Genomic DNA, 18,853 nt, shown 5'->3' with positions numbered 1-18,853 from the left:
TTCACAGTAACTAGGTGGGAGTTGGTTGCAATCTTCTACTGGCCACACGAAACCTTCTTCAGGCATGAGAAGAAAATCGAACCTACTAGGATATGCAGCATCAATCTGGGACAATTATACTAACACTCACATGCCTAACCTCATTATCATTCAAACTCACGATGCTTGACTTTCCTTACTCACTAGGTTTTACACTGCTCTCATTCCTGCGATGAAACTGAAATGTGAACCTGCCGAACCATTGACTGATCCACAAAAAACTTACGTCTGCATGTTTTTTAATAAATTGATCACTTTAGGACAAGGCCACATTAATAGTTTTTTCCACCAGCGTACCTCTTGCTTTTCTTTGGTAAAAAACATTCTGCCTAATGCACCAAATGAACTTTTATTCTTTCGCCTCCGAAGCGAGCAAGAACCGCAATCAGCACTCCGCCACGCCTGTACCCGATTCCAATAGGTTTTCGATTTTATGTTGTATATATTGTGTATTTTGTTAGTCTCTTGATTATGAATGTATTGTAGTTTCCTGCATTTCTGTAATTTTGTTTCCCCACTCCTCTCTTTAATGCTTCGGGTTGGGCATAAGGAAATCATGTGAAAAGCATGAACTTATTGTCTTAATTTTGTTACAGGTACCGTTTCACACTCCTGTGTCTCACAATGTATAGCGCTAACGCACTTGTTTCCCGTTTGGCAACTTATCGCAGCTATCTGCACAAAATATAAAACTTGGTACTTGTTAACGCGCATATCCATATATATATATGTATATGTATATATATATATATATGTATATATATATATATATATATATATATATATATATATATATATATATATATATATATATATATATATATATATGCATGCATGCATACATACATACATACATACATACATACATACATACATACATACATACATACATACATACATACATACATACATACATACATGTGTGTGTGTGTGTGTGTCTGTGTGTGTCGGAAGCCTATGTACGTTGACTACTGGCTATCAGCGATAAAAAATTCTCGAACTGAAAATAACGGTTCAGCTTGGTTTTACGGGCCCCGGCTATTCTAGAACATTGCGACCACGACCTTGAATAACGCCGATGCTTTTCTCTTTTCATTGCAGTTAAACCGTGGCCTCCTACAAAAAGTTGTGCTTGGGACCAAAATACGGCTCGTCCTTGTGATCTTTCTCGTGGCGTTTAAAATTTACGTTGTGAGTAATCCTTCCTGCGAAACGGTGGAAGACATAACAAAGACATTTGAAAAATTTAGATATTCTGCCTAAAACTTTCATCCGCAGTGGTTCTGTGCTAAATACGTTCATACAATTGCCTCCACGACATCGCGGAAGTAAATATTTACCTAGAAAACCGACTTATTAGCAGATGATGCGACTTTCATCCGCAAGTGGAAACATTGTTGTGCACACCGACAAAGTGGCGCCAAGTGTGTAATACCACAAGGTTTTCATTTTGGCAGACTTGTGCATATGCACGGGTGACATCGCGTTCATCACTCATTCAAGAAAAGAAACTTCTTGTCGACATTTTATATTGTATGCAGAATGTTATTACGCCAGTAAAATACACGCCGATGTGATTCTCGTTAGAAATAAGCACGCAAGTCTTGTGAAAACTGATGAATTTAGCATTATTTGGCTTAGAGGAATGGATTTTCCATTTGTTCATATCAACATGCATTGTATAACATTTCTCAAATACTGGAACCAGGATGACTTCATCTGGAAACATTAAGCATTCAGCCCTCGTAGCTCGGAACGGGGAATGTTCTAATGAAGAGCGCAGTATTTCTACCAAGGTGCGTCATGGTTCACGTCACTTTCATGCTAAGAAAGTGTACTAGCACCGTAAGGGGAGACGGTGGTGCCAGCAAAGTGGCACGCTTAGGAGCAACCGTGTGCCGTGCTACTAGCAGAAGGCGTAGACGAGGTCAATGAATGCGATGCAAAAAAATTAACTCTTCACGCAGTTCTTTACGAAATATTCGCGTTGCCTAGCTCCATCATATTCGAACGTGGTCGTTCCGGAAATTTTAGATGAAGACATAAGGAGACGAAGCGCGCAGAGGATCGGCAGAATAAAATCAAGCTGGCTGGCCCTGTTGCCTACTGAAGCCGTAGTGTGCGTTACCAATTGGCGCAGCAAAATGTTTCTTTTGTTTTTGTTATACGGTGCACTTCGTAATCAAACTAAACCAGCGCCTTACCGCGCGTATCTTGATTGCAACGCCTTAAGATGAAGTTGAACAACACATTCTGAAAGATGTGGGCACCAACACCTTCGTTTCCTCTACATCTACTAGAATGAAGCACACTTCCACGGGAATTGCGAAGGGAGCGGTACAGCCAAATATCAAACTGCAAATTTATGAGAATTTTGTTTTGTTCCTAGTTGGAAGCTGCCTTCAGTCTGCTAACGGTGCTTCGCCAGACGGTGGTGTCTATCTGCCAACTAGGTTCCTTGTTGATGCATAAGGAACGGAACAGAATAGGCAAGAAAATTTGTATTCCCTTGGTTTGTTAATATGACCTAAGAGGGTTCAAGTCATCGGACGATTGAACAAGAGAAGCAAGACATATCTGATAGAGCATTCTGAATCCTATCATTGCAATAAAAATATGCATGCCTTGATAACTACTAGCACGCTGACCACAAAAACGACTATCGTGTGACATTTCTAGTAACGAAAAGGCAAGCAAAAGTGGTGACTATATGTCCTACCTCGCGACCAAATTGACAGAGTACAAGGAAATATTTTTCAACTTATTTGGTGCGAGCAATGTGTTAATATGTGGCGCACCTGTCTCAATCAATTACACATGTGGAACGGCACTCAGCTAATTTTATCTGAAATGTAGGTTGGTCCAGTTGCCTGACTCAGCCTTTCCAGAGATTGGCGTGCTGCCTCTTATCATCCGTAACTTAATTGATTCGGGTCTTTCAAAAGTATACACAAAAGGGAGGGCCCAGAACTGCTTCCGACATATAGGGACATCCCAAGGCAACCACAAAGCTCGACGTACAATATATGTTCAGTGACCTATAACGTGTAAGGAGCCCTATAACATTTAAAGAAAGTTGAAAATCTCGCTGGTAGACGAGCTTCAAGATTGTTGGATGCAAACGTAATTCGTCTATCCATGGGTACGTGTGCGTCCCCGATTACCATTACACCAGACTCCAGTCAATCAGTCTCCAGCGCTGCACGGACTAGAGAAAAAACAGAAGCGTGTAGCATAATTATTAATTAGCGCCGAAACAATGGAAGACAAGCAGCCATAAAGTGACATCATCATCAGGCACCAAGACAGAAGAGCTCGTGAACTTGTTGACGCATTCCATATACTGGTTGTCCCACGTAACTGGAGCCAAGGTTTTAAAAAAATGAAAGGAGCGTCGGAAGCGAAATGAAACAAACGCATCCTGTCCGCACTGGCGTATAGCAACTCTGGTAATTTTTTGTTTGTTGTATCCTCATAACTCAGCAATTGTGTATTTTAATTACCCAACTTTTCGATGATTGGCTGAGGACCCCAAGTATATATGCGGATTTGTAGTGCGCCATCAAAAGCGATCGATCGATTTGCTTCCTGTATGATACGTCTCACGTAGTCCCTTTCTCCGGCTTCCAAAGAAAGCCCGCGAAATAAAAGAAAAGAACATGAAGGAGGACATGCGCAGTAGTATTTTGCTGCTCTCAAGCGTGTGTACACCGAAAGCACGCTTTTACAGCCTGATGTGCAGTCTGAAGGTCAGTTAATGGGTGCAGAAGCTCAGCGTAGTGCGGAATAAGCAACGGGAAAAATTCATTAGGCCCAGGAACTCATGCAGCTGACGTAGGGTGCTGGGTGCTTGGAAGTCTTGCACAGCCTGGACGTAGGAGGGCAATCGACAAATTTCCAGCACCGAGATGTAGTGGCCCAGGAACTTGAGCTAGGGTGACCCAAAGACGCATTTGTGGAGTTTCACCACCAGGCGGAATTGTTGTATCGGCCGAAAAGAGTTCCCGGAGGTGATGCTCATGATCTCGTGGATTGATGATGGAAACGAGGATGTTATCGATGTAAACAAATACAGCCTGGAGTCCGCGTGTTACCTCGACAATCAATCTTTGGAACGGTTGAACTGCGTTGTGTAGTCGAAAGGGCACGCGCACATGCTCAAACAGGCCGAAGAGTGTATTTATAGCCGTCTACGATATGTGGGCAGGCTCATCAGGAATTTGGTGATATGCCTTGGCAAAGTCCACTTTACTGAAGGTTTTGCAGCCTTCCTGGTGGCCAGTGAAATCTTGAATGTGTGGAATCGGATAGCTATCGTGAACCGTGTGAGCGTTAAGCGCCCTGTAGTCGCCACACGGACGCCAGTCACTTGGTTCTTTCTTGGGCACTAAATGGAGTGGGGAGGACAAACTGCTGGACGAAGGGCTAATACTATCAACTAGAGAACGTGTTCGAGTTCCCGTTTAGCAATGGCGAGACGGCCATGGAAGAGGCGGCGTGGATCAGCTGTGACGGGTGCACTACGCATAAGAGTCTGGTTAGTTACGCTGTGCTTGGGTGGCTTATTTAAACTGAAGGGCCGCGTAACTTCAGGAAAGTCTTCGAGGATGTAAGCGTAGGGGCATCGTGAAATCAGTGTGCGGATGCCAGTGGAAGCCAGAACTCCAGGAATGGAGACTCGCGTCTTGCTGTCTATCTGGTGATGGCGGCGCATGCTGAAGTCGAGGTTGAAATTGGTCGGGAAGTCAGAGCAGGCTCTTAGAACGGACTAGCGCATGCCATGTTTGCGCCGCGAGAACGCGCAGCCCAACTTGCTTTTGGTCATCTTTTTCCATGTCGACCGCGGGAGCCCACCATTTGCGTCCATGCGTAGCGGCGTCGGTGGTCGCTACAAGGGTGTACCAATGTATAGGTTAGACAGCATTTTGCATTGCACTCATCGGTATTTGAATACCTAGCTGTAGTTACTAATAGCATAGCCCACCCCTGAGTCTGAGTAGCTGCCCTATAGAGCACTCACTTCTCAACAGTAATATAGTGAAACCAAGAGACGGTGGTGAAAAGGGTGAACGGCCTGCCAAATATACGGGTTATGGAAATGGACAGGCTAAGCAATGAGGCTAGTGCTTCCCACTTCCAATGACATTGATCTGGAATGGTAAACGTAGACATCAATGTTATCATAACAATTTTTTATTGGACTCATTAGTCTAAGGCGCCCGTGCAACAAAAGGTCCAAATTGATTAAGTTCCAATGATATTTGTAAACTTTAACTGGCACTCTGTCTGGAAAACGGCAAATAGGGCCCAAACAAAGAAAGAAATTGTACGAAACTGCAAGCCGGAAGCAGACAGATGGAACTGCAAAGCACCGAGGAGGTCGAAATTTTGTCCGAATGCAGTTTTGACCGAGAGCAGCCTCCTGTCTTACTGCGACCACGCCAACGCCTCATGCTGCAAGAAACAGCCCGCATGAGCGCCGCGTTGCCGTCTTTCAAGAATCCTGCCATAACCTTTCACAAGATACGTGCATGTTCAGTGGTTGCACATTTAACGGCACCGGTCGCTACTATACAAGTATGGATGGAGGGCGCCATCCCTAATCTCACCTAGCTCAAACCCGTTCAAGTTCACGTAGTTCTGCACCAAGTCGACAAATGTCAACAGTACCTGCGCGACTCCTGCTGTGGTGTGGTACACTGAATTGAAAACGACCACCTTCCGGTCGCACTGCTTGAGAGGCTCAGCGCCCGGCTGTTATTTCATTGCTGCCCGCATGATAGGGAAAACTAACCCCAGGCTCGTCTGCTTTCTTGTCTTGTACTTCACAACTACAGTCACCTACTATGCTGGACACTATATGTGCTACGTTATATCGCTGGAAACATAACAACCCCAACACGCTCGGCCGAAGCAGCTTTCTTTTACTGCGCAATAATTATTTAGCAAATTACGCCACTGTGAATGCATTATTATCGAAGGCAAACCTACAAAACGACATACAGAATGAATAACAAGAAAAGCAATGCGGGCATAGAAGAGCATGCCTTCACAAAGTAAATAAAAACATAGAAACCGCCTCATAACGCAATAATGCTTTGAAATAAATGAAGGTGAGCTACAATCTGACAAACGTATATGCTTCTCGGGACTTTGTTTTATTGTCATTAGTCTCGGAAAAATTGTCTTGAAATAATGAATACAACAGTGTTGCACATTCAAAGCCTCCATCTTCCGGCGAACTTCTGCCGTGCACAGAGGGTAGTAAAGAGTTGATAAGTGTAGCGTGTGGTGCGCAACATGGTGCGGTGATCGGGATGGTCAGGAGCAGACAAGGAGTGCGCGCGCCGAGGCGAATTCCATGCTGGAAGAAGGAAAACAACGACGCCGAAGAGCGTCCGGCACGAGAACGCGCGGCGCATGAAAAATAAAAAGAAAAGCAACCAATTAGGAAGGACCACGGGGCGTCAGGCAGCCGATCCGAGGATGCCAAATCGGCCAGAGCAGAAGAAAAAGCGTGGTACGCAGAGAGGACGCGCAAGGAGACGCAGGGGAGACGCCAGGAGAGTTCCAGGAAGCAACGGCAGGAGGAAGTCAACCACCGGAGCGGGCGTTGAAGACGGGCCGCCGGATTCCCGACCCGAGCCACCAGGACTTCACCCGACCGGGGCCTCCTGCCAACCTGTTCCTGTGCGTCGCCCGTCTACCCGAGCGTGCCGCCAGCTCCTCAAGGCCGGTGAGCTACTGTGCTCGTGGGTATGACGAGAACAGTAGGGCTACGGGCCCGAGTTCTACGCCAGCTGCCCGGCCAGAACGCCGCCCCCGTCTTTCGTGCCGCCTGCTGCCCGAGGCCGGCGTTCGACCTTCTGCGCCCGTGGACGGGACAAGACCAGTCGGGCGACGGGCCCGAACTCTACACCCAGCTGCCCGGCCAGAATGCCGACGCCGTCTGCTCCTGCCACCAAGCCGCCCGCTTTACCTCGCCTAGCCAGAGCTGGCGCGCTCTGGTCGCCCGGTCGGTCAGCTTACACCGCGACCTATGGTGAGACCGGCGCCACTGCTTTCGCCAGCCTGTCGCCGCGTCGCCGCGTCGAGACTGTTACGCGTCCCTGTCCTCGTGGCAAGCCCGGACTCGCGCACTCGTTAACCGCAAGCAAGCCCTATGTGTATTCCTTGCCGCAATGTCTGCTTGAGTGTTCATTTTTTGCCATGCTTTCTATTTCCTTCTATTTACTTTATGCCTCTTTTTATTTGGATTAAAAGTCTTTGTGTGTGTGTTCAAACCAACGGCTTTGTCCTCAATTGGCTTCTCGAAGGCTCCGCCTAAGAGAACCGTCATAACCTTTTGAGTGCACGAACCTTTCTCCCATATTGGGGTCATTACAATAAGAAGCAGGAAGTTGCATTTAGCACATTTCCAAAGCACACCACCCAGTCGAAGTGCCCTTCCAAGGCTGGCAATTTACTAGGTATCTATTCTGAAACAACCTTCTTCACAAATCTTGCCACCTTTTCTAAGGGTGGCCTCCTTGAGTTTCGGAAAAAATGCGAGCGAAATGATATCTCAGCATGTTTAATGACATTTATCTCGTTTCAGCTATCAAGAGCAGATCCCAATGACCCGCTTGGAATAGACAAGGCTACGTCAATCAAGGTAAGAGAGTTTGTTCTCGGTAAGTGCATGATACTTAGGTAAGCATGATCACTGCGCCCTTTGAAGGGTGGTTATAGGTGCTAAGAGCATAAAAATTTGACGGATCAGTTGATGTCGGTGCTTCTCATAGCGGTACTAGGCACTCGCTTTGAGTATAGGTACGCCGGCGAACATAATCGAAAAACAAGAAACGATACCAAAAAAAGGGCACACGCTGCATGTATGGTACAGGGCTCGACTTACATTTCATTTTATTTGAGTAAACTCTTGTTCTCTCCCAAACCGAACTGTGCATGCACAACTACAGCTAGACATTTCTACAGGCTAATACATGCCAATGCCTATCTGCAAAATTAAGGCTGATTAGTAGTCAGGAACCGGAACGGCGTACTCGCCCAGCTTTTTCATGCAGATCATCAAGAAGCAGCTTTTTTTTATTTTTCCCTTCACTAATTTTTATAGCGCTTCTTAGCAGAGGCCGTAAGCCGCACTGCCGATATTGCAACGACAAATTGCCGCCTCAGAACTGGTTTTCTCAGCTCCCGCATCCTATCACTGACACAACCTCCCGTCTGTCCCATGTTAAGTTTCCAAAGGAATAATTATATTTTATACATAACGCACCGGCCACATTTCGTATACTTTCTGGCATGTGCCTTTTGAGATGTCATTCTTGGGCCCCTTTACATCGGCACGCGATTACAAACACTGCTCAACTTACGCAGTACATGGCCATATGTGATTATATTGTAGAAGTGTATGTCTCACTGCTGCTACAGATGCTTCATTGGGTCTGTCGGGGAAAACGTTTATCTGCAATAAAGCCACTTATAGGTTCAACGCCCTATCTTCAACTTAGCCTTTGCCTTGCACTGAGCATTTTCTCGTTTTCTTTTCTATCTGTTCACTGACACGCCCATGCACTGAAATACATATGACAACTCGTTTAGCAGGCTACCCTCATGAGCACTAATGTCTGTGCGTTTCTTGCGTAGCGGTCGCAAGTAGCAAATATAGTATGACTGATGTCCTGCGCGATATTTTCGCTCGACATATGAAAGGTATTATAGGAATTTGTTACAAAGAAAAAGCTCACTGCGGAATCCCAGAGAAGTTCTCAGGCAAACCTTCTGAGAAAACAAATGTCGCGCATTCAAACACATGCAAAATATTTCATAGAACGTCTATAGACAGTCTATAGATATTTGTCTAAGAAGTCGATAGACTGTCTATAGACATTTTAGACAAGTCTATAGGCAGTCTATCAACTCAGACTTTTTATAGACTATTCTATAAAAAGTGTATGACCTTAAGTCTACAGACACTCTATAGACTGTCTATAGACTAATGGAAATTCACGTTTGTAGACAAATGTCCGCAGAATGTCCATAGACAAAAGTTCATAGGGTTATACAGTTCTACTTTTCTAGACTGAAGTCTATGGAATGTATATAGACAAGTGTCTATAGATAGTCGAAAGACATTTGCTTACAGACATATTATAGACATCAGGCTACAAAAGTAGAACTCTATGCAGCAGTTCTGCTTTTGTAGACTGAAATCTATACAATGTCTATAAGCAAATGTCTATAAACTATCTATAGACATTCCGTAGACTTCATTCTACAAAAATAGAACTGTATACAGTAGTTGTACTATTGTAAACTGAAATCTTCAAAATGTCTATAAGCAAATGTCCATAGACTATCTATAGACATTTGTTTATAGACATCCCATAGATTTAGTCTACAAAAAGCGAGCTGTATAATGTTTTACTTTTGCAGACTGAAGTCTACGAAATGTATATTGGCAAATGTCTATAGACTATCCATAGACATTCTACAGACTTCAGTCTACTAAGGTAGATCTGTATATTCCTATACATTTTTCATTACAGACATTCTGGAGACGTTTGTCTACAAACATGGATTTTTATAATTCTATAGGCAGTTTATAGAGTGTCAAAGGACGCACACATTTTTTGACTAGTCTACAAAAAGTGTAAGGTCATAAGTCCATAGAATATCTGTGAACAATACCTGCAGATCAGTCTACAGCTAATCCATAGACTTTAGCCTTATACTATTAATCGATTATTGTCAATACGGTGTGTCCGAGATAACATAGATTCATTGAAGCTGCTCAACGAGGAATAATGTAAAAAGAAAGACGGTGCAGTAAGATTCGAATTTAAGACTTATGGTGTTCAGCCGTCAGAGATCTTCCCTGTAGGTCTTTTTATAATACTGTGACGCCCTTACGTGCATAGTGGGTTCACGCCTCAACAAACAGTATGCGGGGGCACCGAAGGGTGGGGACCGAAGAAGAGGACGGGTGGCTGGCTAGGTGAATCTCGACAGGCGCTCAGCTTATCAAAGGCATCGCCTCTAACGCTACCAGGCTTCAAAGTAACGCCTTTTGTGGGCGTAACAGAGTGGTGGAGGTGCGGGGTACGACACAACGTACCGCGGAGTCGCAACATCTAGAACTTCGCCGGAGCCGTTGTCTTGCGGGTCTCTTGCCAACGACTTTCCCTGTGGGTCAGGACGGAGGTGGACAAATGCCAGCTCTAGTTTCACCTGCTCAAAGGTCAGCGCCTGTTGGACCTTTGCAGCACAACATGAAACCACGCTCGTTCGCGGGAAAAGTGGGCGAAGACGTCGACGAGTGGCTCGCGCACTACGCAAGGGTGAGCCGCTCCAACCGTTGGGATTCTGTCACTCAGCTTGAATATGTCGTACTCTTTCTGAGTGAGACAGCGCTGATGTGGTATGAAAACCAGAAAGACTCCCTAACAACGTGGAAACGCTTCGTTGAGGAAATTATGAAGTGTTTTGGCGACTCCTACGCCAAACAGAAACGCGCCGAGAGAACACTAGCTCAAAGAGCTCAAGCTCCTGGAGAAACATGCGCTATATACATAGAGGAAATCCTCAAGCTGTACAAAATCATAAATTCGCAGATGTCTGAGGAAGACCGAGTCGGACATCTCCTCAAAGGAATTGCAGAAGATGTATACAATTTCCTCATAAGCGGGGAACACGTTGATTCCGTCTCAGATGCCGTGCGTCATTGCCGTACGGTTGACACGTTCAAATCACGCCGCATTGTGCCAAAATTTGGACGCCTGGTGAATGTGACAACCGTTGCCAGCGTCGATGAGAGCCCGTCCGCCTATCTTTCGTCTACTATGCGGCAGTTCGTGTGTGAAGAACTGCTGCGGCACCAGGAACTTGCGCGCGATGTCATACGACAACCTGATGCTTATTACCCGCAACACATGGCGCCTGCCGCACCCTGCGCTTCCTGGAAATCGGCGGTATGCGTCACAGGCGTCAACCACAGAGGAGCTCCATGGCCACGTGAGGGCACATTTACGCCCGAACACCGACCTGCACAACTCCTTCGCCCCAGCAGGTTTGCACACAGACCGACCGTTCCTCCTGTGCAGCAGGCTCAGCCGCTTCGCTCTGCTACACGGCCCCCCACGGCTGAGCGTTCGAAGGGCAGTTCATCGATCGTCGTTTACCTGTGTGTTATAGCTGTGGCGACTTGGGTCACATTGCCAGCTACTGCAATCGCCGCCAACCACCGAGGTTCGACCGATCGACGATGTCTAGGCGGCACCGCGCACATCTGGGCGAAACATATTCGGTTCGCACACTTATTTAGGAAGCTTGCCTCACCCGCACCCGGAGCCGCTGCGGAACCGTTCTCCAGCGTCGGATCGCAGCTTGACACCACCACCCGCTCCTCGTGTGAGCCGATCGCCCTCTCCGCGGCGTCGATACCCGTCGCCACCTCCGGAAAACTAGCCAGCGCGGCCGTTGGAGGTGAGGTCGCTGGACAATCTTCGATGTCGACAGAGATACCTCCAACCATTTGTATGTTTAAGAATAAGGTGTCTGTATTAATTGACGGGCTTTCATCCATGGCCTTAGTGGACACGGGAGCAACCGTTTCAGTGACGAGTCTTCCGTTCAAAAGCCTCCTAGGACGAAAAGTGGTGTTTCGCACGGCACAGTTCCGATACGTTTCGCGGAGAGAGTGGGGAGTTGTATCCTGTGGGCGTGTGTAATGTAGACGTTACCTTGGGTGGTCAAATATTTAACGCGGAGTTCGCTGTTCTACCTCATTCTACGCATGACGTAATCCTGGGCCTTGATTTTTTGAAACTGTGTGGCGCCACCGTCGACTGCAAAACGGGTGAAAGCAGTGTAGGTACGAACTTTTCTTCTGTGCTTATGGAAGGCCCACCGTATCGTGGAAGTGTGCTTTGTGTATCCCGCGATACAGTTGTGCCTCCGTTATCCGCAACCTGTGTTTCAGTTGCCTGTTTCCCTACCACCGACGGAACGTTTGACGCTACCGTGGAGCCCGTTCATCTGAGTTGCATCAAGAGGAATGTACTGATACCGTATTGCACGCTGTCAGTTGTTCAGAAACGCACTAACTTATGCGCCGTAAACTATTCGAGTGAAGCTGCAATACTACCACATGGTCTGAAACTTGCCGCCTACCATGAAGATCAAGTGCTATCGCTCGCCATTCTTACAGAGGCCCTTGATTCTGCGAATGAGCGCCATTTGTTAATGCTTGCCCTGCGGCACACCCCTCGTTTCTCACTATGGTGAACAAGTCACTCAGCACTAAGTAGCGTCACGAAGTGGCGAATATTCTGCTAAAACATGCCCTACTGTTTGACTTTTTCCAGCAAGAGGGGCCACCATTGTTTCTTCCTTCTCGTATACACCATCGCATAGATACGGGATCTGCACAACCGTTGTGACAGAAGCCATACATAGTCTCACCATCGGAACGCATAGTGATCAATGACCAAGTCCACGAAATGCTAAATAAGAATGTAATCCAAGAATCGTGTAGTCCGTGGGCAGCACCAGTGATTCTGGTTAGAAAGAAAGATGGTACATGGCGATTATGTGTTGACTACCGCCGCCTCAAAGCAATCACTAAAAAGGACGTATATCCTCTTCCGCGTATTGATAATACTATCGACTGCCTCTCATCAGCGTCCTACATTTCGTCTGTTGACTTGAGGTCGGAGTACTGACAGATTCCTATGCACAAGGTAGACAAGGACAAAACGGCATTTCTCACACCAGATGAACTTTTTGAATTTAATGTGATGCCCTTCGGGCTCTGTAATGCGCCTGCAACTTTCTAGCGCTTCATGGACAACATCCTGCGTGGTTTGAAGTGGAAAGTATGCATGTGCGATCTAGACGATGTAGTGATTTTCGGGCGCACGTTCAGTGAGCACAACGCAAGTCTCGACCTTGTGCTAGACTGCTTGGACAAAGCGGGTTTGGTGCTCAACTCGAAGAAGTGTCATTTTGGAGAGCACCAAAGACTCGTTCTGGGACACCTAGAGGATAAGGACGGTATACGACCTGATCCAGCGAAGACTGCTACGGTGGAAGCCTTCAAGCAACCTCGCCATGTAAAAGAGCTACGCAGTTTCCTTGGGCTTTGCTGGTACTTCCGCCGGTTCATTCGTGGATTTGTCAACTTCACGTATCCGCTGACATGCTTCCTCCAGAAGGGCGTTCCCTTTGAATGGACTCCTGAATGTGAAGCTATTTTTCGTGAGCTGAAGTCTCGTCTAACGTCTCATCCCATTCTCCGACACTTCGACCATGCGGCTCCCACAGAAATTCATACGGGCGCTAGCGGTATTGGCATCGGCGCAGTCCTTCTTCAACGCGCGGACACCAAAGAACACGTCATCGCCTATGCGAGTCGCTCTTTAAGTAAGTCCGAGCGTAACTAAGCCGTTACAAAGCAAGAATGTCTTACAATTATTTTCGCAGTACAGCGCTTCCGGTCGCACCTGTACGGGCGCTCCTTCACTGTGGTGACAGACCATCATTCTCTCTGCTGGCTGGTTAATCTCCGCGATCCGTCGGGCCTGCTTGCACGTTGGACACTTCGTTTACAGGAATATAACTTTACCATTTCTTTACCGACACGTCGACGCTGACTGCCTCTCGCGCATGCCGCTCCCAACGACGGACCGCGACGCGGACAACTTCGACTGCTATATCGCATCACTGGAGCCGAAATTTCCTGATATAGATACCTTCAAGTTCGAGCAACAAAAAGACAGAACTTTAGAACCACTGCTCATTACTGCAAGGCAATCAGCACGATCCGCTCGTTTCTGCGTTCGTGATGGGGTTCTTTACAAAAAGAACTATTCTGCTACAGGCCTACGATATCTTCTGGTGGTCCCGGAGAGTCTCCGTGTCTCCGTCTTGCGCGCTATGCATGACGATCCAACACCTGGTCATTTTCGTTCTGCGTGAACTCTCTACCGCCTTCAAGAAATGTTCTACTGGCCTAAAATTCGCCAGACGACCGCCCAGTATGTGTCCAGCTGCAGCGAGTGTCAACGTCACAAGCGTCCAACGAGTGCTCCTCCTGGTGAACTCCATCCAGTGACACCCTCCAGCGCTCCTTTTGAGCAAGTTGGCATCGACCTCCCCGGTCCTTTCCCGCGTTCTTCCGATGGGAATCGCTGGATTATTGTGTGTGCCGATAACCTGACACGCTACTGTGAGACAGCTCCAATACCATCGGCTACTGCAACCGAAGTGTGTATTTTTCTGCTGCGTTTTGACATTCTCCGACGTGGACCTCCCAGAGTCATCATCAGCGATCGTGGGCGGCAGTTCGCTGCAGACGTGGTCGAAGAGATTCTTCGTCCATATGCTTCAAGGTTTCGACATTCCACCCAGTATCACCCCAAACAAATGGCCTTACCGAACGCACGAACAGAACTCTTACTAACATGCTTTCCATGTATGTCGCGTCAGATCATAAGAAGCGGTACAACGTGCTACCTTTCATTACGTACGCATTTAACACCTCAAAGCTTGAAGTTACGGGCTACAGTCCCTTTCTTCTTTACGCTCGTCCGCGTCGTTATACACTAGACACCATCTTCCCGTTTTCCAGCCACGATAATCTTTGTATATCAGAGACAGTCTGTCTTGCTGAAGAAGTTGGAAGACTCGCTTCTTTACGCACTCTTGTTTCACAAGGCCGCTCGAAGGCACGCTGCGACCGCCGATACCGACATGTGTTATATGACCCTGGTGATTTAGTGTTGCTCTGGAAACCAACCAGGAAACGCGGATTATGTGAAAAAACTGCTGGCCCACTATGTTGGACCCTATGTTATTACTGAGCATATCAGCGAATTAACCTACCGCATAGCACGTCTCACATCAAATGGCCGACGGTCAGCAAAGACCGAACTTTCGCATGTCGCCCGTGTAAAGCCCTTTATTTCTCGACAGCCTGTTTGACGTGCCCGGCGGGCTTCGTCTCCGCGGAGGGAAATGTGACGCTCTTACGTGCATAGTGGGTTCACGCCTCAACAAACAGTATGTGAGGTCACCGAAAGGTGGTGAACGAAGAAGACGACGGGTGGCTGGCTAGCTGAATCTCGACCGGCGCTCAGCTGATCAAGGCCATCGCATCTAGCACTACCCGGCTTCAAAGTAACGCCTTTTGTGGGCGTAACAATACTATATTTTGGACAGTGTTCTTTTTAAATCTTGGGCTAAAATAGCCGTGATCGACACCCTATATACTAGCTATATAAACCACAGATTTTAGCAAATACGTTTCGAGTATATATAAGCACTCACTGCTTCGCTTGTTAAGGAGCAGCAGTCTAATGCAAATGTCGATAATGTATTGCATCCAGCATGCATATGGGAACATACCGAGGCAACAGTACATAGAAAACCAGCCGTGCGGATGGAAGCAGTCGAAAAATCTCAAATGCATGTAGCCGTGAATCTTTATGCAAGACGGCATGAGTTTCATGCACGAGCATATTTAATAAATATTACAGTTGAATACAATGCATTTGGTTGAACGAAATCTGCTAGCTATCTGCTATCTACAAGTTAGCTTATATTTCTGTTTACACATGGCGACAAAATAATTTTGAATGTAGAGTATTACGTTCCTGTGTTGCTTCTCATCTGCTCCTATGCGTTAATATCAATAGCTTAATTATGCTCCTGAACCAGCTGCACTCTCATATGTGGCATAAACAGTAAAAAAAATTGAAGCAATTACAATAGTGCTGAATCACGCAATGGAAAAGAGAAAACAACTCAGCCAGCATTGAATTAACTCTTTTAATTGCGCGATATAATAATTTTATTAAAATGCATGTCTTACGCTATGATCGAGACTATCTACGGATTGACAGACTACTTCCCCTTGGCAATCGAGGCCGCCAGGCCCCCTCGACCGAAGCGTCATATGTTCCAAAGTTGTTGCAAGTGTATGCTGCAAATAAGTAGATGCAACAATGTGAAACAAAAATAACAATTGCGCATTCATTGTATGTTCATTAAGCAGCTTCATATATTTACTCAAACCATTTAAGTCAATACTCGAGGCGGTTTAAGCACGAGTAATGGCTTCTTGTGAATATAAATCAGTGTTATTATGCAATGTTTCATTTTATGGTATGATGAACAATTACACAATCTCAAGTGCTGCTGGCGCTACAGCAACAATATGCTGCTTTTAAGACAAGTTTCATAAGTATCCGTAGTGATCTCTATATCAATTGCTGAAACAAGGCTAGCGAGTTGGACTGTCTGTGCATTTTTTGGCTTGTAAATAAGTATGCCCGCGCAGAGGGATATGCTCAGAACAGTGGCTGGAGCATTCACAGTATCATGCCAAAGATGTTAATTTATTTTCAAAAATACACATTTTAATGGCTTTCTCACACTCCGAAATGAATGGGTCATTTGCCAGAACTTCGACACAAGGCAGATGGATTGATTCTACTGATATTTTCACTTAGTCAGGTATACCACAGGAACAGCGAAATACCAGGCGAGCACTTTGTGTCATGGCACGACAGATATGCAGCTCCCAGGAAACAAAAACTATACTTCTAATGCATGCTATCACAGTAAATTATTTAGGGTGCTCTCAAAGTTGAAAGATTTTTCTACGGTTTAGAGGTTCAGGAATTTAAGGTAACGAAAAAAAAAACTGAGTACGAAATGCCATGTCAGTGTGCTTGACTTTAATTTCTTTTTTTAATAAAGGGGGACCAATTTCCCTCAACTTTTTATGAATTGAAACGTTTTAAAAATATATTTAACAGATAGATTCTCTGGAAATTTTGTATGACATATAACAAGACGGCATACCTATGTTGTCATCATAAAATTCCTCGATCTTTTTCCAAGCCTTCCCTGGCTCTTTTCATGAAAATTCTCTAGCGATATATGACAACCGCAGCTTAAGCACCATAACAAAGATATTGTGGTTTAATGCTTGCTAACTACTGCCAATTCAGAATATTTAGAAAAAACTAATAACGTGTCAGCCACGTCACATGCAGTATTAGATTCAACTGAATTGAATATCTTGTTTAATAAAGCTGACAAAGGCTTTGGCAAGTTCGCAATTGATGGCCACTAGAACATAAGACGGAAGACAAGGATACAGAGACACACACGTAAAACAAATGCAACAATATGAGGGAAAAGTATTCAATGAATTATTTTTACGGTTCAATAGTATTTTATATATAATTTGCTGTCATGACTTATGTCTCTAGTTAACTTGGTTTACCTCTGATTAAAAACTACATGATAATATAAATCAGTACCATTATGATGGTTCGTTGTGTTACAGTATGATGAGTAGTTAGACAATCGTAATGGTCGTCGGTGCGAGCAACGGTACGTTTCGTTTCAAGACAGGGTCATGTGAAACGGAGTGTACTTATAAAAGAAAAACGAGAATCACAAACGATTCCTAAAATAATAATTGTAGAACAAATATACCCTGATAGACTGTGTACATTTTCCGGGTAATAATGCAATATGCCCGTGCCGAACGAACAAGCTCAGCATAGTGACTGCAGTTTTAAACAATCGCGTTAAGAATCGCAATTTATTTCCGCTTGTAACAGTCTGCGATGGGTCTTTTCACATACTTCGAGATAAATACATCTGCCACACTTTCAGTGGAATGCACACAAATGGGGGCGTATTGATAAGGTTACTTATCAGCTAACACATGTTACGATCTCTTAGGTGTGTTGATAAGGGTAGAACAAGTGCAATGTCCACTAAATTATTTGAATAAACTGTGCGTTATCTACTACGAAAAGACCAGCAAGTGGATAATCTGGCTCTTCTTTTTTCTTTTGTACAGCGCATTTAGTATACAGTCTGTCTAAGACGACGGCACCATATGCAACAGTAATGAAAACCGGAACACTTATAGGCACGACAAGGGCTTCATGCCACACACGACTGGCACAATGCCAATCTGCGCCAGTAGTTGCCTAGTGATTAAGAGCGCTAAACTGCATAACGCCGAAACATTGAAAGGCGCTTAACGCTTTTCAGATAGCCCGAACAAGAATTTTCGCTGCTGAACTGCTTATAAAAGAGACCAAGAAAAAAAATCTTCCAACTATCGTAAGACGCAATGCATTCAGTTTCAAACAAGGGGCTTCCAGAAACGACTAACTAACGTATATTTTGTTCGCAACGGAGGACGCCGCCAGGACGTGGTTCGAGAATCGACAAACCGCCTTGACAACGTGGGGCTTGTTCCGAAGCGGCTTCCTGCAAACATTTACAAGCATCGTGCGAAAAGTGCGAGCCCAAGCTGTATTGGAGACCAGAGCACAGCTGCCGAATGAGACGATCGCGATCTTCATGGAGGTAATCAGTGGTCTGTTCCGCCTCGCCAACCCAGAAGTGTCCGAAGAGAAGAAAGTTCTCCTATGATGCGTGGAGTAAAGGATGAACTTTTCGCCGGAACGGTAGCAAGCCCACCGAAGACTGTAGACGAGTTTATTCGTGAGGCGACGAGCATCGAGAAGAGACTGGAAATGCGCAACCGGCAATTCGACCGCCACACCAAGTCAACAAACAACGCCGGAGTTCAATCACTGGCCACCGACGACCTGCGCGAGACTATCAGGGCAGTCGTACGGGAGGAGCTTCAGAAGATCTTCTCTTCATCGCAACCTCACGTGGCCTCAGTCACCGAAATTGTCAAAGAAGAAGTCCAGCGATCGCTTGCAGTTCCCGAGGTGCAACCACAATCATCGCAGCCCGAGCCAGAAGCCAT

The 18,853-nt window shown here is 45.8% G+C and overlaps 1 protein-coding gene across 8 annotated transcripts in view; it reads left to right on the top strand.

Moving 5' to 3' along the window:
- The window catches only part of LOC142564977 (uncharacterized), a 124,550-nt gene that overhangs the window by 44,458 nt on the left and 61,239 nt on the right, over positions 1–18,853 (top strand). For 7 of the 8 annotated variants that reach the window (XM_075676210.1, XM_075676208.1, XM_075676207.1 and 4 more), the window contains 2 exons: positions 1,141–1,230; positions 7,637–7,693. In XM_075676210.1, coding sequence (XP_075532325.1) covers positions 1,141–1,230; positions 7,637–7,693 — 147 coding nt within the window. The remainder of the gene's footprint in view (positions 1–1,140; positions 1,231–7,636; positions 7,694–18,853) is intronic. The other variant, XM_075676211.1, reaches the window with a different exon arrangement.

Source organism: Dermacentor variabilis, chromosome 11, assembly GCF_050947875.1.
Source record: "Dermacentor variabilis isolate Ectoservices chromosome 11, ASM5094787v1, whole genome shotgun sequence".
Lineage (NCBI taxonomy): Eukaryota > Metazoa > Arthropoda > Arachnida > Ixodida > Ixodidae > Dermacentor > Dermacentor variabilis.
Note: the sequence above shows the minus strand (reverse complement) of the source record. Positions and strands in the feature narration are given on the sequence as shown.